At 39.1% G+C, this 27718-nt stretch overlaps 1 protein-coding gene across 9 annotated transcripts in view; it reads right to left on the bottom strand.

Moving 5' to 3' along the window:
• The window catches only part of LOC101169749 (neurexin-3a), a 166092-nt gene that overhangs the window by 13911 nt on the left and 124463 nt on the right, over positions 1 to 27718 (bottom strand). For 3 of the 9 annotated variants that reach the window (XR_002292949.2, XM_020713761.2, XM_020713757.2), the window contains exons 19-23: positions 7396 to 7577; positions 5698 to 5869; positions 3895 to 3984; positions 2274 to 2578; positions 579 to 672 (exon numbers count right to left, since the gene is read on the bottom strand). Coding sequence is in view for 5 of the 9 variants with exons in the window: in XM_020713761.2 (XP_020569420.1) it covers positions 579 to 672; positions 2274 to 2578; positions 3895 to 3984; positions 5698 to 5869; positions 7396 to 7577 (843 nt within the window). In the remaining 4 variants the exon portion in view is untranslated. The remainder of the gene's footprint in view (positions 1 to 578; positions 673 to 2273; positions 2579 to 3894; positions 3985 to 5697; positions 5870 to 7395; positions 7578 to 27718) is intronic. The other 6 variants (XR_002292951.2, XM_020713759.2, XR_002292950.2 and 3 more) reach the window with 3 other exon arrangements.

The raw sequence follows: 27718 nt of genomic DNA, 5'->3' as shown, positions 1-27718 counted from the left end.
AAAGCAAAAGTATGACCCAAACAAAGGAAAACCTGTACACAGAAATTCAATGATATCTGTTCTCTATCACACGAACCAGTGCAAGCCTCTACATAAGGAATAACAGATGACAACAAAAATAGACATCAGTGAAATCTGAAGACAACACTCACTTCCAAATCATAGACTTAAGACTTTTCAAACTAGAAATCAGCAGAGCAATGACGTGATGGACTCAAACATTCTGCAGCATCAATGCAGAGAACATGATTTGCCACCATACAAATTTGGAAAAGACATAAAGTTGTTGCTTTTGACCTGAGTTGCCAACATTTGTATGTCCATTGGTAACCATGTTCACCACTTTGAAGACCCCATGTGCAAGTGTAGCTCTTAAAATGGCTTTGCTGTTGTTTCAGCTTAACATTTTTTTCTTCATTTCTCTTTTCATTTAAACGTTCCTACTTTTTCCTTGGACAGAATGCTTTCTGAGGTTACACTTTGTCGAACCATGGGACCATGATGCTTAAGGGATCCTCAGATCCGGATCTGGTGCAGATGAGTGGCAGCACAAAGAAAGCAAGCAAATGCAAACTAACCTAGCCCACCTGGTTGCCTTGTTTCACACTCCTCCAGGTCCTCGTCGTCGCTTGAACACTCTGCAGACGACACCATTTCATCTGCTGAATGCTTCTTGTGCGCAGCCGTGGTCATTGCAGAGATAACAACAAAAAAAGAAAGAAAGATTCAAATGTTGTTTGACTGCATCCACAAATATAGACCTAGAGCATTAGCCAGTGTCCTCTCAAAGGTTTTGGAAAGAATTTTATCTTACACAATTAATGATTTTATCTTATCTGCTGATAATCAGTTTGATTTTAAAGCTCAACATGGGACAGAAATTTGCATTTTTGTAGTACAGGCAAGATAATTCATCTGTACTTTTGCGTTTTTTTGACGCATCTAAAGCCTTTGACAAGGTAAATAACTCCAAACTTTTCATAAAAATGAAAAACCAGAGTGTACCAAAACAACTAGCCTTCTGGTAAGCCCATCAGAAAATTATGGTCAGGTGGAGATCAGGTGTCTCTTTCCCATTTGGTATGACCAATGGGGTAAGACAGGGAGGTATTTTATCCCCACTTCTTTTGAACTTGTACAAAGATGATCTGTCGAAGGATCTGTATACCTGTAATACTGGTTGCATGGTTGATGGTTTTAAATTAAATCATCTGATGTACACTATGCAGATGTATATTTTATGCTTTTATGTCATTGTAATATAGTTTTATATTATTGTTTTTCATACTTTTATGTCATTGTTTTTATACTGACTTTTTTAATTTTTATTCTTAAGTCTTTTACTTGTTTTGTGTTTATTGTGACAAATGGACCTTGAATCTGTAGTAAAGCTTCTTGTAAATCTTCTGAAAACACATAACAGAAATTATATATATCTATTATTTTACTTTTGACAACAAAAAAAAAAAAAAAACATGAACTGATTATTTATTTTCCAGCAAAACCTTGGATAAGCCTTTAAACGTATAGAGCTAAAGACAATATTTTTGTTCCTCTTCATTATCCAGGAAATCAAAGATTTCTATTCTGATTCAAACCTATGCAGACCCAACTTTTATTGTTGAATTTCTGCTTTGAGTTTGATCAAAGAAAAACCGAGAAAAACTTCAATTTTCAACTTCCACATCAGTTGGATTTTTTCTATAAACTACTGCAGTTAAAGAAATGTGGTAAACATAATTGTGTTGTGTTAAACGTAGTACATAAAAAGATAAAAGAGACCTTTGTTTTATTGCTGTTTGTCTTTTTCAGCTGAAGTTAATCTATTTTAATGCATACTTGTTTTTACACAACATCCATGATTTTGTTTTAAGACATTGTTGGCTGCAGAAATGCATCATAAAAAAACACTCAGTCGTCAGCGTACAGTCTGACCTTTTTGTAATCTAGCCCACAGCACCCATATGAACATGCGTTCATGGGTTTTTTGGTTGTGCCGGCTTGCGGAAGGCTGTAGAAGTAATCTTAAGTGGAGAGCAGGTGTGTCTTGCAGTGCGCTACAACATTTTGCTTGCAGCATGATCGCATGGATGCGCATGAACATTTTTGCTCTACGGGCTCACAGAGCAGTCTGCAACCTTGCTGTTTTGTACAAGCCACCTTAACGGCCCATAAAGGTTAGACCATTTCTTGCCTGCACACAGCCCGTATGCACCCGTAACAGCAGTTGTGTCAAAGGTTTTAGGTTTAGCACTTAGGAGCTTTGCTTCTACCTGCACAGTTGAAGATCTGTGTTTCCTTGTTGTGGTTGTGGACATCATGGTGGTCGTCTCTGCAAAGTTAGTTCCCATTTCGTTGGGCATGGCTGTGGTTCTGGATGAGCCTGCCACGCTGGGGACGTCGCCCACCAGCCTCACACTGCCGTTGATCTTAATGTTGGGGTTGCCTTCAGCTGCCATGGTCAACACCTTCAGGCCGTTGTAGTAAAGGCCTGACAGCTGACCCTGGAAGGGCCGGCCTCGATCACTGCCACCGACAGAAACTGTTGCTTGAGTGTTGAAAATGGTTAGCTGGCGTCCTGGAGAAGAAATCCATAGTTAATAAGATGTTACATCAACTTTTTAGGGTAATCAAATGTATTTTTGGATTTCAATGTAACCATGAAAACATCAGTCATCTGATGATGTGCTCAGTGAAAATCTTCAACCTGTGAAGTTTGGTAGGAATTATTATAGTTTGTTGGTGGGAATCGTGTCAGTTTTGTCTGAACAGAGTCAGATTTTGTATAAATATGAATCCACTCTTTTGCCGCCCTTTTATTTTGAAAATCAATATGTTTATTTTAATAATTACTTAAAAACTTTTTTCCACCCACAGACTGAAGCAACAACCTAAAAGAGAATTTTACCACAGACGTTTGCAGGAAAATCAGATGTTTATTCTCCAACAACTATATTACTGTTACATAAGTGTAATTTTAGAGAAGATTTCAAAATAAAAGAGTTAAAATGTGACTCAACTTTGAAACACTTTTAAATGATGAAAACCATTGAAAAGAAAAACTAGAGCACCTATTAATCAAATCTGAACTGGACTAGTGTAAAAATCTAACTGGGTTTTCAAAAGAAACCTATAGAATATTTGCTGGTTCTGAAAATGAATCTGTAAAATTCACAGACTATTGAGCCTTTTTTTAATATACGTCTCTTTATTGTATTCTATTTTTTGTCTTGTTCATTTTCTTTCAATAAAATTGATCATCCTTATGTTTAAAATGTGCCTCAAAATAACAATGATAGTAATGTTTTACATGCAGAACTTTAGCATTCTTGTCTTTATTCTCTGTCATTGATGAAAACAAAACCTCTGCAGGTTTTAACATCTGAGTCTCAAAAATAAAATCCATGGCCTGAAGAATTTTGTTTATCATTCTCAAACATGGGTAACCTTTATTTTTATACTTTCTGACATCAAATAATTTATTCTGTGATTCATCTTCCCTATGTGAATGCAAGCACACTGATTTAGCTGCTGGATAAATCCGATGTGGGATCCGTTTCTTTTAAAAGCTTTACCTCCATTTCTGAGCAAACTATGTCTCCGTAATAAATGTGCAAGAATGATCCTGAGTACATTGATAGTGATGACATTTTGTTAACTGAATGCAGATTTATTTCTTATCTGAGGGTCTATGAAGGTCACATGACTGCCTTCAAACAGTGTGTCTCATGGTACAGATACATGAATGCTAATGTGACTGATCAAAAACATATCTGGACCGAATGGAAACCTGATACAAATATGAAATTGTGACATTGATCATGCTCTTAATTTTAAGAGCCACCGCACGCACGCAAACACACACGGACACACACACACACATACAGAAATTACCTTTTTCCAGCAGCCATTCCTCTACTGGTCTGGTATATTTGAAAGGAATTTTCTTATTGGCCATTTGATAGCGTTCAACGTCGCTGTTTCCTTTAAAGTTTAAGAAGACATTTATGAAGACATTTATCTCTCATCAGGGTCGTACCATTTGTAGAAAAGACAACTGAGCTTCCTTAAAACGTTAGAAAGATTTTAGCAGAAAATTTAAGTTAATTTAGTTCTCTGATAACATATTCTCACATGCTGCATGATCATTTTCAATTTTTATACTCTTAGCAGAGAAATCCTGTTTGTCTCCAGACGGAGACACTACTGGAGCTTTGAACAGTAGTACGTCGTTCAATTAAACTCAAGGTGTGATTGAGATGAATTAAAATGTTGAACTTTCAGGTTTTATTTATACCGGTTTAAAGAAAATTCAAGGTGGGAAACCGTCATTTTAGTTTCAAATATAACACCCACTACTAAACAGCCTTTAGTGAGACTAACATTCTCTTAAGGCCTCAAATGAAAAATCACAGAAAAAAAACAAAAACAAGCAGATCTGAAGTAAATATAATCAGTGGATATGTTGTCATCAATGGTATAGTAGACGGTTAAATGTTAAGGTAACATAGGAAAAGCCAGAAGAGATCTCATTTACCAGAAACACTGCACAGAATTGTGTTTGTAATATTTTACTTTATTCACACAAAGAGTCATTGTTGAGCTTCTATCTTAATTCATAAATCCAAAAGAGGAAATGTTGATAAATAACATGCAGCACAAAAGATTGAAGTGAAATCTACTGAACAGCATATGGATTCTTAGATCCACACTAAAGACTGTATGGACATTTGTACTATGCAGAGAATCTGCTCAGTGTCGCATCAAAGAATAAATGTTGCATGACAGGAGACTTTAAAGTTGGAATTTGACTCGTTGTTATCACAGACTTTAGTTTATCTTAAGGAGGATTGTCGATTTGATTGCAAATGAATTCTGGGCTGAAACATGAAATGTGCCAAAACCAACACCCTGCAGTTTGAGCTGGATCTGGGCTTGACTGCTCTACAACTAGGTTCAGGTGAGCTTTGAAAACTTGCCACTTGCTAAACATTCAAGGAATCAAACACTGCTGCAGATCAAACAAGGACCAAAAGTTTCCCAAAAGCACTATAAGAAAGGATCACAAAGGGCTTGAGAGAAACGTGTAAGGTTAGGTAACAGCTCACAGATGATCTTCCTGTTGGGGTCTAGGTGGTACATGTACTTCATTTGGGTCTTTCCATTCCCCCCTATTCTCTTTGCGCAAATACTTTAATAAAAACAAAGACATGAATTCCTTGTTTTTTTTTGTTAATGCAGTTAAATGTTGTGCCTTTAATATCTTAGTTCTGTAAGAAAACGGTAAATATTAGTGCTCATGTGTAGATTTGGACTGAGGTTTCTTTGTATTTTGTTAAACAAAATTCTGTTTAATTTTGTTTATCTGGGTTGAACTGCAAATGAAGATTCTAATCTTAATCTAATATTACCCACTAATCATACATTCAAACTATCCGTTAATGTATTTCTGTGTCATTTTGTGTCTAATCACAAAAACATCTTTTGCCAAGATGCATAATTCCTGCCCCAAAAAAGTCCATTTATTGTACACTTTCAGCAACTTTTTCTCTCTTTATTTTTGTTGTTTTGTTCAAACTTCAACAATAGGCTGGTGAATTGAATGGTAGTACTTTAGGGAATCAGTTTGTGTTTCAGATACGATAATTAACTCAATAATTTTCAATAAAAAACAGAGCTGACCGGATGAGATCGTACCTGTCGGAAAATGCTCGTTAATCGCCCAGTTATCCACCTGCAGCGTAGCATTGCCCCCATTCCTGGTGAAGCGGACAACATGGTACTTCCCATCATTCACTGGGGTGCTGCTTTCCTGCACGATGATGTCCACAGTGCCGATGTTGAAGGTCACTCCAATTTTGCCTTGTTGCTAGAGAGGAAAAAGAACAATCATCAGGGTTTAGACTCATCGTTCTGCTCAGATCCTTGCACAGTTTGCACTTACAACTATGTAACGTTTTTCTTTCTTGGTTTAAGTTTTTTTTCTTTTACTTGAGTTTTGCTTTCTGGCATGTTTTATTTATTTATTATCTTCCATCACAGTTGTATATAGATTCTGGCATCAAAATCTTGGAAACATCCAACAAGTTGGCTGTTGTCCTGTTCTTCTGCAACCCTCTCTGTTTTGGTCCTTTCCAGTCTAGTCATCTAGACCCACTACACAGTGCTCTGAACCGTTTTTCTTCAATGATTTGTGATCTTCACTGGTGTCCATGGAATACATGAAATCTTTCCACCTTTATCCACCTTTGTCATGGTAGGAAGAACACGTCAATGTAAGGGTGGGGTCATCTAAGATAACACAAGGGTTAAAAAGAATTTGCATTGGTGTGGCTTTTGTGAGTCGGTCTTATTTCTCTTTTAGTTGAATTTGACTTTCAGTTTTGTGAATAAACAAAATCCAGCAGTCTAATTGTTGAAAAACATCTTTTTTATAATTGTCATCTTTACATACAGGTATATCAACACTTTAAGCATAAAAGGAAAACCTGATCTGTTCTTAACCAGATGCTTAAATACAAATTGATTCTTTTCTTCTTCATTATTTTGCTGAAAATCCACAGTCATGTTTAATCGGCCGAAGACTGCAATTGCACAGATCTGTGGCTAAAACTGTAAGGCTCATGTTTAAACACAGGATCTGTGGCTGCAAATTAGCCCATATTACCATCCCGCTACTGCTGTGCTTGACAGTCAAAAAGTGGTGTTAAAAGTTACAACAAAACTGGTTGTATCTCATGATGATCCGGGAGATCCATCATATTACATGCTTTTTTTTCCCAAGAAGCTGTTGCTTCTCTGTCTCTTCTACTAACTTGATCTGATATAGATTTAAAGCAGAGAACATTTTACTTACTTAGTTTACTTACTTATAATTATGGCTAAATATGTCCTTCACAACTATGCTAACAAAATAGGAGTATTTTGTGTTTTTTTTATAGAAAGAAATGATTCTATATATAAATAGTATTAACATAGTATTACATGGTCACTTTTGAAACTTTAACAGAATCCTTTACCTTTACTATTTCTGTTTTATTTCAACATGTTTCATTTTGCTTTTCATTTTTTGGTATTTTTGTTAATTTTCCTGCCAAGTGTAAAAAAAAATGTCTTTTGCACATAGTGTCAATGTTTGGTATTTTGAATGCGGAATATTTTTTTTAAATAAAGTTTATTAAAAAATGAATAACAAAAATAACTTGAAATAACATATCTTCCACTCATCCTAGGGTAGCTACACAAATTAAAAACTACAAAAAGTCCCTTATTACTGCTATGGTGTTTTATATATTTACACCCTGGAGCGCAAAATTCAACTGAACAGTTTTTCATTTTTTTAAAGCTGGTTCAACAAACTAAACTTAAGCAAGATCACAGTCTATTGAAACTCACAATATGTAGCATGAGATAGTCTCCCAGTCCAGCAGCACTGTCAATTCTGGCCAGGATGCCATCTTTGAGAGAGGTGCTGAAGCCCACGGTCAGTCTGTCTGTTCTCGTGCTCGGCCTCTCGTTGGCGGGCCAGTTAAATATAATCAGACCTCCTCCTTTGCCAAAGATATATGTGGTTCCAGCTGCAGAGAGCAGAAGAAGCAAGAGTTACAAAAAAATGACATTTGAAGGACAGTTTTTACTTCCAATCTTTAAAAACGTTTTTAGCCACTTTGATTCTTTGAGATTGAGGAATTCCTGAATGAGCAGCAGATCCGCCTTTTGCAGGATGTTAAACTTCAAAGGATCAAAGCTAAAAAAAAATCACGTATAAAAAACCTCACTGTATGTATGTGAATGTAGATTGAATTAAATCAAACGTAATTTATAAAAAGCGCATCTCATGTAGTGCGCAGCTCGAAGGGCTTTACATTTAAAAACAAAAACATACACTACAATAAAAGCGGTATCCTTAAGTTTTCTTTTAGAAGTTACTTTTATGAAAGAACATAAGGCTACTGCTCAGAAAGAGCAGATTTAATCTGAAAAAAATAATGCAGTTGCTAGTTTGGGGCTTTTTTCATGGATTTATGGTTTGAGTTGAAGCATGAATACTGGTGCGGACTGAGCTGGGCTGATTGCTGATGGGGTTCTGAACCAGGCAGAGATGCTTGTTGGCCCCGGGTTTGGTCATTCAACGCGTTGTCGGGGAGGTTGGACATACAAGGTTTGGTTGTTAGCCGAGTGAGGGGAAATGTGCTGGGTCTAGTCCACGTTAGGGAATGAAGACCATTCTTTTTGAAGTATTTTTTGTGTAAGCTGTACGGCGTTGGTTGAAGTCCAGTAACCGCAGCGCAAAGAAACCTTAAGCAAATCACGTCTCAGCATCTTAGTGTTGACACTTCGAGACTTTCATAGTGGAATGAGGAAAATCCGATTTTATTTTTGCGGAATATGATGACAAAGGACTGTGCACTGATAGTCCATTTGGTGTCATGGGGTTGCAGGAGGGCCACACGCCCACATGCACACCTCGGGGGAATTCAGAGATACCAGTGAACCTATGAAGCATGTTTTAGGACTGTGGGAGGAAGTGCCCAGAGAAAATCCAGGCATGCACAGGAGAACATGCAAACTCCACACAGAAAGGTCCCCAGCCAGGATTTGAACCAGGGCCCTGTTGCTATCAGGCAAGGGTGCTGATCACTGCAGCCTGGTTGTTAATACTTTAAACGAAATTGTGATATTGTTTATCATATTCTCATAAAAGGTACAACTGATTTCTACACAGGTGTGCTCAGCGAGTACAAATCCTAGTAAATGATCATCAAATTTCTGTGCAGGTTCTGCAGTAAACTGGCCCAACAAAAGACACGTCTACGCTGACCAAAAACAAATAACCGGCCAGCGTACACACTGGCTGCTTTATGCAACATTTGTAGCGGTGAGACGACTGTTGGCTGAGGATGAGGATTCTAGTCACAATGATACTTTGTTGGCAGAACTCACAGTCCTGCATCGACAGCGCAAAACACACCTCGGATCCCCGAGGCTACAAACACTATGCTAATACAGCAAAGGCGTGCCAGATTTGGGTTTGCGGCTTGGAAAACCTCGTCTCCAGTGAGCTGCCAGATAACCTGCAAGTTCAGAAACAGAAAAACTGAGATCTGTTGATGAAACTCATCTCACTGAACTCACTAATTATTTGCAGTCAGAGCTTGAATCCTACACAGACAGAAGATTCTTTTATTAGAAAGAAAAATGGGGGCAGAAATAAGAAATGCAGAGAACCCAACAAAGGCAAGGTTGGAGAGCCGGAGTTATCAAGAACAATCTCTGATTACAAAGTTATTCAAGGGTTGGAATCACATCAGTTTAGGAAGATTAGAAGAATGAAAGGCAGAAAATCCAGATTCAGCTCCTTTATAACTTAAGACCCATTCCAATGAAAATGGAAAATTGAAACTACATTTCTGTGTATTTCTGAATATTTCTATATTCAAATCAAAAACTAAAAATGGAATTTGTAAATGATCATAATTGTGATGTAGAAAATATGCTGGGTGGGCCATAAGCTCCCTGCTCCGCTCCATTCTGATGCATCCACTTGCAGACTAATAGATCCATAAACGCCTTTATTTTCCTCGTCTGAGCTGGGATTCGGATCTGTACGGCTGGATTTGCTCTTATTTTGCCCACCATTTTTGTTGCACTGCTAATGATCGGTTGGGGGTGTGAGGGGCTGTAAACTGCTGGGAGAGTGTTCCAGTAATGGTGATGGCAAAGTGGGGCGGGGTTGCTCCGCACCAATGGTCCGACTCACACCTCAGAAGTTCTGATGCTCTAATGAACTCCTGCCGCTTGGCAGAAAACGACCATTTTTGGTTTGTTTGTTTGTTTTTTAATGCTAAAAACTGCCTAATAATAATTTAAAGACCATTAGGAACACTTTAAACATAGATCAGAGATGATCAAAGATTTACCAAGGTGCTCTATAATCTTCGTATCTGTATTAGTCAATCTTGCTTTCAATAACAGATATTCCAGTGTTTCTCAGTCAGTTTTATTACCGTCCTCTCTTATCCAGCGTTCTGTACCTCCTAAATATAGATAATTTTACCTGGTAAATTAGATGCAATCTGATGGTTTTACTGGAATGCTATTCGTTCAGTTAAAAGAAAAAAAAAACTTTTAAGGATTTTTTCTGAAAATCCTATAAAAGACAGGGACACCTATTATCAATAGATGTTGAATGGCTCAATAACCAACACATAAGTGTGTGAAGGCACAAAGTTCTGTTTACTTCCATACATTTATGATCCCTGTAGAAACGAAAACAACTATTGGAAAAATCTATCACACCGCCAGCAAAATATAAACCATGATTGCAAAAAATGCGCTTATACATTTAGCAAAATGTCCAAATATGTGAACAAATAAATAAAAAAAATGAAAGAAAAAAAACACATCATGAAATAAGATTTTTCTGATGATTATGGCTTCTAATCTGTTGTTTCAGTCATATAAAAATGTACGTGAAGCTGGTGAAATGCAGTTGTTTATCTCCTTAATGAACAGGAAGAAACAAAAGACCAGAACTGGTTTATTGAAAGTGAAACTTTGTTCTAAAACAGCACAGAAAACATTTGGCCACTAGGTGTCACTAGAGCAGCTTTGTGTCAGTTCAATGCAAATGAAGGCAAAGCTCAAAGTAGAGCCAGTGGAAGGAACAATTTCCACTCAAGGAAAGTCAAAAAGGATCTTTACATCTTTCTGCATGATGTTTAGTAACTTTAGCACAACAGGGAGTAAAAACAGTGACAAGTCACATGATAACCTTTTCAATAGAGTACATATGAGGACAAAAAAAGTCATCTTTTAATTTATTGTCGCTGGAGCTGATATGTGTGACCGTTTTTGTGGTTTATGGAAGATCAATGTCGAAACCGCCCCCCCCCCCCAAAAAAAATAAATAAATAAATAAATCATATATTTTTTAATAAACTGAGAAAAAGAATATTTAAAAAAAATGCTTTATCAAGACACAATCCAAACCACAACTCAACATGAACATGACAGGAGGAAATGAGTGACAAACGAGGACCAGCTGAAGACACGGGGCTAAATAAACCAAGGGAGGAATCAGAATAACGGAGAGCAGCTGAAGTCGTCAGAAACTGAAATCAGGTGTGACCTTGATGGGCAGAGAGGAACCTGAACAACTGAACCAGAACATTTAAACACAACATTTAAAACATTCAACATGGGAAAGTTGTGGTTAAAATAATTTAATCTGAACTGAACTTTGGTGCTTCTTTTTTTCCCCCCCAAAAAAGTTTCTTGGAATGACTTTTGGTATTAGGCTGCTAACCTATCAGCCTATCAGTTCAACCTGTCAGTTCAAAAACATTACTATGATAAACTTCTGCGAAATTTGTGCTGTTTAAACATACATCTCATCCTGATGTTGCATCTATTTGCAGTCGATGATGATAAAAAAATTAAAAAGAATAAAAAAAGCTTTCAAGATATGAAACATCTCTTCCACTGAGAGATGAAATAGACCCTGGAAATTCCAACTATAGCTTTTGGCACTCACCATGACCAGCCTTCAGATCTGCTGGAGACCGGAATATGGAGACGGCTGAGGACGAGCGGTGCCTCGCCACGCGGTGGTGTTGCTGGTCAGAGTAGGCGTATGATGCTGCTACCACCTGATGTCTCGACGCGCTCGCAGAGCTCACCGCCTTTCCCAGCGGGAAAACGCTCTGCTTTGCTGATACAGCAATACATCCCAGAAGCAGCCATCCAATCCAGGCGCGTTGGTAAAGCACCATTCCAGCCAAACAGATCCTTTTCAAAGGATTCCCCACCGTTAAAGCACTGACGGGCCACATGAGGGCAAATGAAATCTAGCAAAAGAGGCTCAGCGCTCTAGATTTTCAGTTTAAAGGCATTTTATTTACAGTTTAGCTGTAAATATAACTTGTTTAAACAAAATAAAAAAGCAGAAAAAGTCATTTGTCCTCCAACACACGCTGTGTACTTCTCCTAATGAGTCAAGGAGGGCGAAAGCCTCTCGCATCTTCCTTTGAAACTCTTCTGCATCACTCTTCTTACGTCTCCTTCACTCCATCTTCAGCTCTTTCTCAGGAAGGCGTCTTTTTACAGAGGATCTGTCAACTCTACAATCCAGTTTGACCTGAAACCCAAACTGTAAATCCACTTCTTGATCACTTCTGCATGATCCTTTTCTCAGTGTCATTTCCAGTTTTTCAAAGTATCCCTTAAATCAAAGCATCCTAATAGAAGGACAGCAACTCCTGTCTTGTTCATAGATGTCCATTCGATCGCAGACCCTTCCTTTGATGTCTGCTCAGTCTGAACACACTCTTGCCTTCTAATGAAGCCAGCAACAATGATCTGGATCCCAGAGCGACCACAGAATGGGAGAGAGAGAGAGAGAGGGATAGGCTGGAGAAGGAGGAGTGGAGGAAGAGGTGATGAGAAGGTTGTGAGATGTAAAGGAAGGTGAAAGAGCGGCAGAGAGGATTCAGGAATGTGGAGAATGGTGGAAAAAGATGAGAAGGAGGCTGCAAAGGTAGAGTTTGTACACCATGAGAGACCCCATGAATGACAGAGCAGATGAACAAGTGAGACGTGAAAGAGGACAAAGAGGTAGGTTTTTCTCCAAATAGCCACAAAACTAGAAATCAAATAAACTTAATCATAAAATGGTTTATATATATGCAAAATTTAGGGTTCGATAGGGTTCAAAAAGTCCATGTAAAGGCAAGTAAATACAAATTCTTGCTCTCATGCATCATATTTAGGTCTTTAAGTCCATTTTTTGGCTCTACATATATATATATATATATATATATATATATATATATATATATATATATATATATATATATATATATATATATATATATATATATATATATAAAACGCACAGCCATTGAATGTGTGTTGAAAGTTAAGCCAAGTTGAACTATGACCAAGTTAACAAAACTGGCAACCATTTGAAAATTGATTATGGAAGAGAAGTTAATAAATGTGGTTTGTGCGCGGCCAGAATTCTATGACACCAAGTCTTTCATATATCGGAATAGAGCTGTGAAGTGAGGTGGTGGACATGCTCTAGTACAGTGTTTTTCAACCAGTGTGCCACGGGAGATGGTCAAGTGTGCTGTGGGAAATTGCCCTCATTCATTGATCTAAAAACGTTTTCCATCTCCAGAATATCAGCTCTTTGTTCATCCAAACAGGCCCTGATTAAACACTGAGTAGTTAGGAATATGAAATATCATAAAATACGATTTTCTTGGTGTTTATTTGATTCTATTAAAGACATTTTGATAAGAATGACGAAGTACCACGATTTAGCCGTAGCGTCAGCTGTTTTTGGAAAAGTCCCACAACTTCAACTGTCTCCACCAATCATTCAACAATGAAGAGAGAAACGATCTCCGGCCATTTTCACACTACATCTCCCATGATGCATTGGGTTAAAGTGACTGCGTCTCAGCGCACAATAAGTCTTCGTGTTAAACATCTTGAAACCACAACAAACACACATCAAACAGTTTTTAAATCTTCTAACTTGACTTTTATTACATCTTTTAGAAAAAACAGCTGCAACTTCCATCTTTTTCTGCCACAATTATCAAAAAAATGCACGTGAGATTGCAGAAGGGCTGTAGATCAATACAGACTATGAGTTTCTCCTCTTTTTTTTTTTTTTATAATTTTCGGATGTTGGTGTGCCGCGGGATTTTTGTCAAGGTGTAAAGTGTGCCGTGGCTAAAAAAAGGTTGAAAAACACTGGTCTAGTAAAAGGTAGCAGAAGGAACAGAAGACGACTCTCCTCCTTGCTTGTCCAGTGTGAACACCATGGGCTAAATGCCTCTGGTGTAAACGTAGCTTAAGGCCTTATAGTGGGAACAGATATAGCTAAATATAGCTGTTATTTCGTTCATTATAGCTTTACCATCCAGCCAATCACGGCAATTACACTAAAGTAACACAAATACACTATGTCACTTTATGTAATCTTGTTTTTTTTTATTGTGTGTTTGTTTTCTTTTATTGTGTGCTATAGGGCTTCTTCTCGTATCGAGGAATTATAGTACTGTACAGTTTTAATGGGTCGTTGTGATGTACATTTTTCAAGGCACTTTCTGCATCTTATAAAAACTCTTGGGGATAAATCAAATTGAATCGAAAGTCGAATTGTATTGAACTGAATTGACGGGCTGCACGGTGGTGCAGTGGTTAGCACTCTTGCCTCACAGTAAGAAGGCCCCCAGTTCAAGTCCTGAACAGAACACCAGTGGGAGTCTGCGACCTGGCAACCTGTCCAGGATGTCCCCTGCCTTCGCCCGCGAGTGGCTGGGATAGGCTCCAGCAGCCCTGTGACCCCGAAAGGGATAAATTGATCAGAAGATGAATGAGCAAATTGAATTAAATTAAAGGCAGAGGTAAATCCGGGATGAAGACCGTCACTTCAGAGCAAAGCTCCTCATTAAGCGTCACCACTTTCCTTTTGTCTTTGACAGCAAAGAATCTCTAGTTTGTAATTCCATCACTGAAGAAAATCCGGCAAGATCCAATAAAGACGTAATTTTTGCCATTTTAACGATAAGGTAAAGTGAAGTTGAGTGTGACCCAAAGAGCCAAAGAGGCATCGGCACAATCTTTATAATGTCATGCCGCCGCCCTGTTGGCGTGGTCATGAATCTAGACGGCAGCATGTCAGGCCTCAGTAAGTCAGGCGGGGATCACACTGTTACGAAATCTGGGCCAGGGCAGGGCAGGTCGGCAGCAGCTCTGACTGGACAGTGTATAAATAAATAAAAGGTCATTTTCTTTCGTTTCTTCTCAATCAACCTTTGTTGATTGGTATGCCTTGGTCTGTAGCTTCCTGCTGTAGCACTTTACACATAAAAAACAAGAAAGAAAGAAAAACACCTTTTTGCTAGTGTCTGAGACATTTGATGTCTAGAGCCTGACTTGGAGCATTTTCTGACTCGATTTTTGTTTTTGTTTACTTCTTTTACACATATTTTTAGATTGAAGCATCTACTAAATGTGATTAACTGTAAATAAACCCAAAAATATATGCATGACATTTTACATTTATAGGTATATCATCACCAGAGGAAACTACACAATCCGGGCCTTCATGACACAACCTAACTGCAGCCAAAGGTTATTCCATTCAATAGCTTCAGTTTCCTGTTCTTTACTTCTTTTAATAAGCAAAAATTTACTTTGCAGTCGTTGATATTTGCTGTCTTTTCCTTTAAGTTTCTATTTAAGTGATACATTTATTAGTGAGTGTCTCATTTAAACATTTCAATCATTTTGCCTTGATGTCACTGACGTTCTCCGGCACGTGGATGAAAAAACATCTCAGAATTGACCCATAAAGTCAAGTATTGATGATTATTTTGATCATCTAAAATATTAAGGTTATCCCAGAATCTAAAAACGTTTTTGTTTTGTTTTTAACTGTAAGGGCTCAAATGAAATGGTAAAGTTAAAGCAGCATATTTCCCTTAGTCAATCCATTGAGAAATGCTCTGTTATTTAAATTAAAAAAAACACACAAATTTGTTTTTAAAAGAACTGACTGCCCTTTCCTTATTTTTTTGGTGCACTGCCATTCATGTTCTTGATTATTTTCAGGTTTTTTAAAATACGGATATGGGGCTCAGCTGAAATATGAAGCGTTTTTATTTCTTCCTGAACTGGAAGTTTCTTAAATATTAAGCAATGACAATTAAGTTGGATAACTGGATTTCATATTAGCTAAATGACTGGTCTAATGATCCATCTGCATTGATGTGACGAATCTTACTAAGAAATTGTGTGAAAGTTTCACATTTTTGTATTATTTTTAGCATCCGTCACTCAATGCAAATGTTTCTATGGAGGAATTTGGTTGCATTTCATCTAAAAAAGGAAGAAAATACTCAACACCATTTCCAGAAGTTGCATCATCACTTCATCAAAGAGTAGTTGAAGCTATTTCACAGTAGCAAGAAGTTCAGCCTGCATGCATTGTTGTGCATCTGAATGCTTTTCAACACTGCAGTTGTGCAGAAAGACAGAGTTTGTGGAACCTTTTGGCCGGCGAGCAGCTGTCATTTATTTTTTCATCTGAATCAAGGCAAACACGTCCACATCTAAAACATGTTCCCTTTTGTTTATTTGTTTTACTTTTATGGTAAAAGTGTTCACCAAATGTCGATCACGTTAAAATCCACGTCGTAAGTCAAACGGCGTAATTTGAAAAAGCTATTGATGCTTTTATCTATGAAAAGTTTGAATTTTATGAGCGGTCACTGACAAAAGAGGGCGTCAGCTCCTTATATTGACATTTTATAGGAAGGCGGAGCCTTCAGCCATCAGAAACGGAGTTTAGGAGGCAGACCACATTTCCATTGATGTCCACCTTTCCTTTATAGCAAAGCTTTTATCTCATGTTGGCCCTTGTATATTCCTTGTATATTTTTTCTAATACATTAATCTCTTCATTTCTGGAATAGCTGCAAGTTTGGACACTCCTAGAACTGAATTTGAAGAAAGTAAAAAGCCCCTTGTTTTATGGAAAATTTGATTTTCTGTCTTGCAAGAAAAAAATGTAAAGAAAGTTTTCCAATAGCAAAATAATCTTAGTTTAAGAAAATGTGTTTTAGTAACTAGGATATTTTTCTAAAAATAAGAATTCTTGGTAAGGCCATTTTTCTTTCCTCGTTGGCAGTTTTTTTATTTAAATAAAGAAATAATTGTTTTGCTTAGATCTGTTTGTCTATATCTGTTAAAATATATGTCTTATTTGTTTTTCTATGTGTCTGTGTTCTGTTGTAACCAATAAGAAAGTCAAATATTCTTGGAAGAACGCTGCAAATAGTGAGTCTCAATCTTATTTTTGCTAAAATAGATTTTGTTTTCTGTTTTTTTCCAATGCATGTGGAGAATTGTACAGAATTAGGTTTTTTTTGTATTCAAATGTGTACATTTTGTAACTGGTTTATGATTGTAATGTTCAAATTATTGTTACTTTTATTTCTTGTCAAGTTTAAAACGGCCAGATCCAGAATGAGGATGCAGTGCAGGACTTGATGCTTAACTGCATGCGCCTCTGCAAATAAATCCACTTGTGCACACTGCAGCATGGCGAGGTGAGACAAGTTGCAGGGGAGCTCGTTCATCTATATCTCATGAATCGATAGAACAAGAAATATTTTTATTTTACGTCATAAAGAAAAAGTTAATAATTGTTTTTTTTTTATTGTGCAAATAAAAGACATTTGAAGCTGCAACAGGTTGTTAATATAATGTCAGTTTTTATAGTAAGAAATCTCTTTGTCATCCAAGTTAACCCATTACAGTAATGCAACAAATGCTTCCATTATTACATGTATGACCCTTTATGACTATAGATAGACTACATGGAGCAGCTTAGTTTGGCTTTCATGCTGTTGTGTGTCCTAACCTATCAAGCTACTTCCAAATTATCCAATTATTATCTGCAGTTAATAATAAAGACAGAAATAGCTGTGAGCTCTACTCTTAGAGTCAGGTTTCTCTGCATGTAAACCTCTTCCAGGTCTTAAAGCTGGTGTTCAGCGATGTCCTTGGTGTTATCTGTAAGACTTAATCAAAGGACGTCCTCTGCTTCAAAACGGAGTTAATGCAGGGCGGCTGAAACCTGCGAGGCGGCCGTTGAAACAAACACAAAAGTTCCATTAAAGAAAAATTAAGAGCCACAAAGACGGTGCCTCAGCAGAATATACAGCAGGGCCTGTCACATTAACATAAAGCATGGCGCTCAGGAATTATTAGCCTCGCTAATCTCCACAACACTCAGACGCAGCATTGCACTGCTCAAATGACCTGTCTGCCGTGATGCATGGCTGTTTTTCCCCACCAAGTGAAGAACGCCGGCTCCACACCAACCTGCTCCCCCATCTTCTTTATTTCTTGCTCTCCCGCTTTTTATTTCACCTCTTGCTCTGGATTTATAAGAGGTGGAACAGTGAAGGGCTAAAGATTACACAAACAACAACTGAAGAAGACCAGCGAGTTGAAGGTCAACAAACACATTATCCTCCACCTATCAAGAGTGTATTAACTCAGCTCATTCCCTCCTGCGTTACACAGAGATAAACCAGGTCGCATCAGCTTCTCCTTCGTCAGCCTCACCTATCTGCCGAGCAACAACAGTTTAATGGCGCTGAGTTTCAGCTTGTGCTCCCGCAGCCCGAGGGTCGTCCTGCCACACTCAGCAGGAACGGAGGAGCGCTTGTCCAGAAAGAGGCGGCTCTGCAGCTTCATGGATGCACTTGGTGCTGATGGTCTGAGTGTTGGGCTTAGGAGATCAATGGCTGATCCAGCACACAGCAGGGCAGATATAAAGGTCAGTGAAGGGGAAAATAGACTCTCTGTCACCCTGCCGATTGCTCTGATTGCCTGCCAGTCTGCTCAATTGTGACCGGCCGGCCCACCCCGTCCCTGCCCAGCAATTACCTGCAAGACAGGACAGAGACTCCCAAAGACACACCCCTCACCCCGCTGTGTGCAACATTTTGCAAGCTGAACCTCTTATTCTTCGATATCACACTGAGGTTGAGCTGAAGCCATATTTCAAAAGATATCCCAGCAGTATTCCCACGGGGCTCAGTTTTAGGACCCATCCTGTTTATGCTTTATACACTACCTTTAGGAAACATTATCAGGTAACACAGCATTATTTTTAACTGTTACGCAGATGATACGCAGTTGTATTTATCTATTAAACCTGAAGAAAATGACCATATAGAGAAACAGAACGTCTGCATCAGAGACATCAAGACCTGGATGACAATTAATGACCTCCTCTTGAACACAGAAAAAAACTGAGGTCATTATACTAGGTCCTAAAAACCTCAGAGATACTCTGTCTGCTCAGATAGTCTCCCTGGATGGTGTAAGTATAGCCTCCAATTCCACAGTTAGAAACCTTGGGGTTTTATTTGACCAGGATTTATCATTTATCAGGCGTGTAAAACTGCATTTTTTCACCTGCGGAATATTGCTAAGATCAGAAATATACTTTCCAAAAGTGATGCTGAAAAACTCATCCATGCATTTGTTACGTCGAGGCTGGATTACTGCAACTCTTTGTTAGCAGCGTGTCCTAAGAGTTCTTTAAGAAGTCTCCAGCTTGTTCAGAACGAGGCAGCTAGATTGTTAGCTGGAACTAGCAGAAGAGATCACATCACTCCTGTGTTAGTTTCACTTCACTGGCTCCCAGTTGATTCCAGAATCAAGTTCAAGATCCTCCTGCTAACCTTTAAGACCTTACATGGTATGGCCCCATCCTATATCAAAGACCTCATAGTCCCTTAACATCCAAACATAACACTTCGTTCGCAAAATGCAGGACTGCTTGTGGTTCCTAGAATTTTAAAAGTGCAGTTGGAGGTAGAGCGTTTATCCACCAAGCCCCAGTTTTATGGAATAAGCTCCCAGCTCATGTAAGGGAGGTTGAGTCAGTTTCTACATTCAAAGTTAGACTGAAAATATTCCTCTTTGGACAGGCTTATTGTCAGACTAGCACAGAATATTTACCTTACTGTTAATTTTTTTAAATTAAACTTAACAATAACAATAAGGTTGTTATTAGGCTGCTAGAAGTTTGAAGCTGGGGAAACTGCACTGGGGTTCTGTCTTCTTTTCTCATCTACTTCTACCCTCCTTCTCTCCTCTACTCTTGATCATTATTCATCATTTAGTTCTCCATGCCTCTGTTTGGTGCAGTGATTCATGTACTGTCCCTCTTTCCCACTCCCCCCTTTGGGAGTGGGAGTGCTTCCAGATTCCAGTTGGCTCATCCGTGCTCCTGTTCCTGACCGTGTAACTCGTCTCTGGCTCGCCTCTACTACTGTTCCTACACCTGGATGTGGATCCTGCCTCTGGCTCGTCTCGCGCCCCCAGACGTCCCCCAACTCTATCTGGATGAAGCTCGCCTGCTGAACTTTATATATGTAGTTGTAGAGTTAGATAAGTTAATTCTCTCTAAGAGTTATGGTACATCGCCTGTCCGTCCTGGGGGAGGATCCCTCCTTCATGTGGGCACTCCTGAGGTTTCTTCTGGAATCGTTTTTTTGTTTTTTTTGTTTTTTCTTCCCGTGAAGGAGGGTCTAAGGGAAGGGATGACCGGTTAGTTTAGTCTGTTTAGTTAAAGTTTTAGTATTATCCTGTTGAACTCTATGCATTTATGATCCTTTTTGATTGTATGTTTACCTTACAATTACCGGTACGAAGCCCATTGAGATGATTGTTGTTGTGAATTTGGGCTATACAAATAAAATTGAATTGAATTGAATTGAATTGGTATCTAAAGTCCAGTATTACAGTCATTCGTTATAGCTGCGAGTTTGGTCCACTTCTGTGGGCTGCTGGTTCAGTATCTTTCTTTTGCTGCAGACAAACTCTCAGCTAAAAAAATGTCTAGAATAGATGTCTATGAAGACTCTCATTCATCCAGGTTGGTTCCATTGTAGTAGGTATAGGGGATGTCATCTGGACTTGGTTTTAAAGTTGGAAGACGTTTCACCTCTTATCCAAGAGGCTTTGTCAATTCTGAAATAGCTGGTCTAAGAGCTGGTATATATGCGCTTATGGGGGAGGAGTCAGACCTGAAAAGGTCTTCCAACTTTAAAACCAAGTCCAGATGACATCCCCTAAACCTACTACAATGTCTAGAATAGAATAGAATCAGCACAATGTCATGATCTACTCTGCAAATACTAAAGACAAACAGTAAATTTAGTTAAATCATTTAACAGGCACACAAAAAATAAGACTCTGCCCTCATACAAGTTCACTTGTTAACTAAAGGGCACTGAGCCACTGTGTCCTTTTTGTGCCACTATATTGCGGCCATATTTAAATTATAAAGGAAAACTAGTGATAAATATGTCAGCTTTATAAATACAAATTTAAAAATAGGAGCCCTATTACCTGTCGAACAACTAAATGAAACATTATGATGCCAAAACGCCTCATAACTGCCTCGTGGTAAAACTCTTTGACTCAACAAACGATTCCTTTTTTCGAAATGTTTGCATCTCTTCTACAAAGAAAGTATTTTTCTGATTGCCAAACAAGTAATATAAACCAAATTCCTCCAAGTTTAATTTAAAGAAAAATAGAGATTGTGAATTCTGCATCTGTCAGAAACGCCAGAGCGATGAGGATAAGGAGGTTGATCAAAGAAAAGAAGACATAGAAAAGATCTCAGCCAACCAGCCTCTGAGAGTTTAATGGAGCCAAGAACACATAAGCTCCTCACAGGGATGAAGGTTCAACTGATGGTCATTTCAGCTGATGCTGAGAAGAAGGGAGGACGTGGTCAACGGTGCATGGAGAGAATACACCTTTGTGTGCATGTGAGCGCGTCTTTTGTTACGTCTTTTATGTCTTTTGTTTAAAAGCTTTAGAAATTAAAAACTGGATTTCTCAAAAACTGGTGGAGGTTGATCTTTTTAGAAAAATTGTCTGTCGAGGAAAATAAGGAATTCTATCATTTGTTTTGTTTTTTAGTGCGTGTTTCCTTTCATTCATCCCTTTTTTCTTCCGTCCTTAAACTGCAATAGCTGTTTCATCAACAATACTATTTATTCAACTCCTTAAATTCAAGATCAGCTTTTCATTCCACGACCGTGGTTGTTCTGGTTCTTATTGTCCCACAGAGTGTAAGGTCATGTAAATCACCACCGGTCCACAACTCAGGGGATTTCTAAAGAACAACTGCCGTCACAGGATACGACACAGGCTTTTTGATTTTGGCTACAAACGGCATGATCGAAATTATTAAACCAGTGGGAACGCTTTGAAAATAGATGGATAGAGGGACTTAAAATAAAACGTGTGTGATTATGTTCAAACCTCAATATTTGGATCACCGTTTTATTTTGGTTCAATATTCGATAAGAACAACAAACAAACAGAAACAGAAAACAGAAAACAGAAAACTCCTTCTTTAATTTGCCAATAAGAGAGTAACAATAAATAGAAACCTTTAAGTTGGCTTTTACTGAATGATAATGTAATTAAACAATGTCAAGCATATTAAAATTAGCACAACACGTGTTTGACATTTTCAACATAAACATATGCAGTGTGAACACAACAATTAACTCTTCCTACGATTTGGTTCAATGGTGTAACATTTGATTTGGTTTGAACCAAGAATTGTTGCATCCCTAGTGGTTAGTACCGCACAGCAAGGCTCTGGTTCGAATCCCAGGAACCTTTTTGTACAGAGTTTGCATGTCCTCTGCGGCTTCCTTCCTTAGGGTGTACCCGGCCCTCACCCAACAGAAACTGGTTGGTTGGTTGTTTGGATGGATGGATGGATGGATGGACGGACGGACGGACGGACGGACGGACGGACGGACGGACGGACGGATGGACGGACGGATGGATGGATGGATGAGAAAAATCTGACCAGCTCTGTTCCTGCGCTGCCTCTACTGTTCCGGGTTTCAAAATAAACACTTCTGTGGTACTTTTAAAAGAAAACTTTATTTTGTATTTAATTTTACTTTTACAAAAACCTATCAACATTTATGACATAAAACCTGCATTTTTTACAAGGACTCAGTCAGGAAGGAGAGAGCATGGGCCCTGATTGCTTAAGTTTTGGATGAGCAAAGAGAGCGGGACGTAAACCCCTCTTCCAGGGACCATGGGGGGATAGACCGGATACGCAACTGACCCAATGTAAACGAACTGACAGTCATGAGACAGACTCCCCATGCAACGCAAAGGAGATATTCCAAAGACGGACCGGTGTACGTGTTGGGGATTAGCTGACTGTTGCTTCTTGATTATAAAGCTTCTGCATTTTCACCTCTGATGATATTTTGAGGGAGTAAAAAATCAGATCTGTGTGTATGACCGAGACACCAGGTCTTTGAAAGACCTCTGGAGGATCACAACTCATTTGATCGCATCTCGACACTCGTCCTCATCAGTAGTCAAATGGCCAGAACCAGAAACCAGGCTGCGGACTCGATTAAAGAGGATGCACCCCTTAGAACCTCTGCGAAGCACAAATCACAAATGCTGCAGCTACGAATGATGAGTGCATCTCAATGGTTTAGGAAGCCAAGCTTATGATGCCCAGGAGCTTTAACTGACTGGGCCATAACTTCTCCAAGCAATTCCTCTTTCTCTCAGCAAAAGCAGGAGGATTCCATTTTTTCTTATTCAAAAAGACCAACGAGAAGCCATAACTTTTACCAGTCCAGTCCAATACCTGTTCACATTTCCTGTCTTTGATTCATATTAATTTTTCCACCACTGCTCAGTCATAAGACGCAGTTTATTGCCTCACTGCACCACTTCATCTTCTGCCGGTCTCCTCACTGTAAACCCTGTGACACACTTGTGATGGATGTGGACTCCAGCTCAAAGACCTAACACCCTTCAGTTCCCTGTCCTCCTCCACCCCCCCCGAGGAAAAAGTTTGGTGCATTTTGAGAAGCACGACCCACCGGCATAGACCCCTGCTTTGTTTTCTAAGATTCAGCTTTAAGAGCTGGCTGACAATCAAAACTCTGTAGCCAAATCCATGTTGTGTTTAATCAGATGCTGCACACTCTTTCAGAAACTTCCCTTTTCATTGCTTTTACTTGAAAGCAACAGCTCAGATTCTTCAGTGCTTCCAACCATCTGGAGCATCAGAATAAGTCGCGGTTAAAATATCTCCTCGTTAATCGGATCTCTGTGGATAAACTAGAATAATAGAGATTTTAAATAAAATTAGGATCTTTTTTTAAGGGTTCAAAATAAAGGAGACATAACTAAGTTTACAAAACTGCATCCATGCAAACCACTTCTGCAACAAACTTGATGATTTACGTTTATTTTTTATTTTTTTTATTTTTTATTTTTTACTTGTCCTGTCCAACAGCTGGGCAGGCAGATGAGAACTGAAGGCCTCTTGTGTTGGACATATTTTACTTAAAAAACAGTTATTAACCTTCCGACAAACCAGAGGTATAAACTTTATTAATTTCAATTATGTTTGAAAATCTTTGGTGTTGGACCGGACGGAAAAGGAAAGAAGGGAAGAAGAGAGAGGGATGTTAGAGAGAGGGGGGGGTAGGAGGGTGATAACAGGAAGGGGGGGATAAGACCATGAAGCAGCATAGAGCAGCAAGTTTACTGGTTGTTTATCATTACGGTAAGGTTCAAATGTAGTACAAAAAGGGCGGGGCCTGTCCACACACACTCAAATGTTATCAATACACCTGCTGGCTGAAAAAATGTCCACATGTCGACATGTACACAAAACAGATAGTGTTCACACACGCATACTTATGCCTTTAAACCAACTAGTGTGAAATATTTCATTCCTTCAATCATGCAAACTATTAGTGCAAAGGTGAGCTAACACCTGTGCTCAGGTGAGTGTTTATGTTTTTCTAAAATGGACAGTGGAATGTGAAAAGAAGGAAGGAGAGTGCCCAGCCACCCCCACACCCAGACCCCCGCCGCAGCAGCAGCGGCAGCCGGAACCCCCCAACGCCACACGGCAGCAGGCAGGGAACAACCGGGTTCAAAATAAAGGAGACATAACTAAGTTTACAAAACTGCATCCATGCAAACCACTTCTGCAACAAACTTGATGATATACGTTTATAATTCACAGCACCAATTTACAAGCATGGAGGAGGAGGCTTGCTGATTTGGGCTTTCTTTTTGGTTTTTCACAGTCATTCAAAGACCCACTCCAATTAAACGTGTTATTGGTGTTGATGTTCATGTGGCATTGTTTTAGTGATGGAGGACATTAAGAAATACTATATACTGGTCAGTATTGCCTGCCATTTTTGTTGCACCGCTAATGCTAGCTTGAGGTTGTGAGAGGGCTGTTAGCAAGTGGGAGAGCATGCCATCAGAAGAATCATGGGAAATGAGAAGAAGCTGACTCCCCACCAAAATAAAATTCTTATTAAAAGGCTCAAAATAAACATTTTATAAATAATGGAAACCCCTCCCTTATATAGGCCTACTTCAAAATGCTTTCAGCTCATACTTAAATCAATAGATTAAAGTCCCACTCTGATCATCCTTTCATCTAAGCACTCAGTGTTTTTTAAATTATGTTTATGCAGTTTTTTTTGGCTGAACTAAAAAAAAAAACTGTGTCCTTTTCTAGGACGTAGTTTCTGCAGAGCGGCAGCAGTTCATCAGAACTTCCCCTCTAAGAGAGGTAGTTTGTCATCTGCTCCTGATTCACAAGGATGCAAAAGTTTTAGTTTTAATTAAAAACTTTTCCCAAATTAAAGTTAAATATGACATTTTACCCTGCGACAGACTGGCGACCTGTCCAGGATGTCCCCTGCTTTCGCCCACGGGTGGCCGGGATAGACTCCGGCAGCCCCGTGACCCCAAAAGGGACAAAGTGGGTTTAGAAGATGAATGAATATGACATTTCATTTATTTGTATTTTCATTGACTTTGTTCTTTGGCTTCTTAATGATGGTTGAATGAATGTTCTGTGAGATCACATAAGAAGTTACTAATATGCTATTTGTCAATGAATATGATAAACCTGAATGATCTCATTAAAGTCTAGTCAGAACGTCCAACACCTGACTACTGATTTTCTGACAGAGAAGGTTCTGCAGAAGTGTTGTTCACCCCTCAGATGGAAGGAAATCAGAAGGAAGTTCATTTGCTAAGAAATTTCCACTGAGCAGTCCCAGATGGTGGACAGTCATGATGCAACGGCGTGTCAACAGCGAGACAGCTGTACGTTTCAAAGGAAGATCTGAGCGGGCCTTCCTGCATTCTGAGCAAACAGCACAGAGATTGTGGCAGCGCCACCAAGCACTTTGAACTGTTTTTGCAGCTTTATGCACCATTTGGTGACACATACGGCCAGATGAACATTCTTCCTCATTCCAAATGTTAAATTTTGAAAAGAAGTCATCTAAAGTGAAATGAAAGAAGCAGCCGGAGCAGCAAATACCACTGGAATTCTAGGATTGGTTAAAGAGCTCAGACAGAACCAAAGGGGCCTCAGAGTGGAGACGAGAATTTCCATCACGTGCTGCTGAAAGGTTTGAGCACACAACAGACTCAGCTTGGTTTGTCAGGAGTATAAAGATATAAAAGAGTTTGAGCCTCAAAGAAGGAGCTGGACCCAAACGCCTTCTTTGAGGCTGAAGTCTGTTGATGATGATATGCTGCCCCCCAGTGGTTCAAATTGGATCCAAAAACGTCGGCTTTATCTCTTCTGCCATCTTTGAAAATTGTGTTTAACCCTTGTGCTATCCTAGGCACTTTAACATAGGGAGTTGGGTCATCTAGACCCACTAGAAAGTGCTCTGACCTTTTTTTTTCAATGATTTGTGAACCTCACTGGTGTCCATGGATTACATGAAATCTTTCCACCTTTATCCACTTTTGTCATGGTAGGAAGAACACGTCAATGCAAGGGTGGGGTCATCTAAGATAGCACAAGGGTTAAAGTGCCTGAGGGACTGAGACAGCTATTAACCGAAAGTCTCACGACAACTTTCAAGGCAGCTATAACAAATGGGAAGTTTGCACTCAGTATCCCACACAAACCTGAAGTGAAATTTTCATCCGTAAAAATTATGAGTCCCTCATGTCTTTAATGTGATTCAAAAAAACTCAAGGAGAGAAAAAGTCCCACTTCATCAATATGCTATAAGGTGGTGTGTCAAGGACAGCTTGATCACAATCCCGCCTTCTTATGGTGACGAAAAAACATGGTAAAAGTTATCGGGTTAGTGTTTCCCGCAGGTAAAGGTTGGAATCTGATGTGTTGATAGGTCCAAACTGCTGCTGCTTTGGTTTCACTTAAAGATCCGCTCTGATAAAAAAGGGTGTTTTTAACGTGTTCTTGTGGCATTTTGGTGATGATGGAGGACATATATAAAGAAAATTAGGCTTAAAGTCGCATTTCTGAGTGTTTCTTTGTTCAAATCGTTTTGAATCAGGAGCAGATGAAAAAAGTCTGACATAGAAAAGATGCTGGAAAGGCCACAATCTCACTGCTTGTAAGGGCCGGAAGCTAGCGGTAGAGCGTGTAAACAGATGGATGTCGAGAAGTAAAGGCGGGCTTACTCCTCGCCACCGGTCCTGCCCCCAACTCAGAGGCATCATTTTTAAGAACTATAGGAAAATGTTTTTTATTTTGACTGAACACGGTATAATTATGATTTTTTTTGTCATAATTGTGGTAGAGTGTCTTCCCTGAGACTGGAAGGTCGTGAGTTCAAAACCAATGTGACCACCACCCTCCTGGTGTGTTTGTGAAAAGGCCAAGGGGGTGCAGTTAAAATTGGTGGAGCGGGACAAAACTGTTGCCTCCGTCCTCCAACAGTAGCATCTGATCACCCAAACACTCCCTCCCCCTGCGTGTGCGTAATGGCCGTCGTGGTGATCGATCTGTACTGTATTTGCTAAGAGATCCATTTTTTAACGTATGTCCTCCAACATAAGTTAAATGTCAGCGGAGCTCCAGACCAGCTTTTGGAGGGGTAACACTGGAGTATCCAACTTTTCTTTTCTCCAAAAGTGAGGTATCCCCTCACTTTTAACCGCATTGATTTTAACAGCCCACCTTTCCAGCATCATCTATTGTTCTTAAATTGCTGTCCATTTGCCACTGAAAGGGCGATGGGGGCCAGGGCGTTGTTCGTGACATAAAATGGGTTTTATGGATGTATTAAGC

The sequence above is a fragment of the Oryzias latipes genome, chromosome 22 (assembly GCF_002234675.1).
Source record: "Oryzias latipes chromosome 22, ASM223467v1".
Lineage (NCBI taxonomy): Eukaryota > Metazoa > Chordata > Actinopteri > Beloniformes > Adrianichthyidae > Oryzias > Oryzias latipes.
The sequence above is the reverse complement of the archived record's forward strand: the minus strand, read 5'-3'. Positions and strand labels throughout refer to the sequence as shown.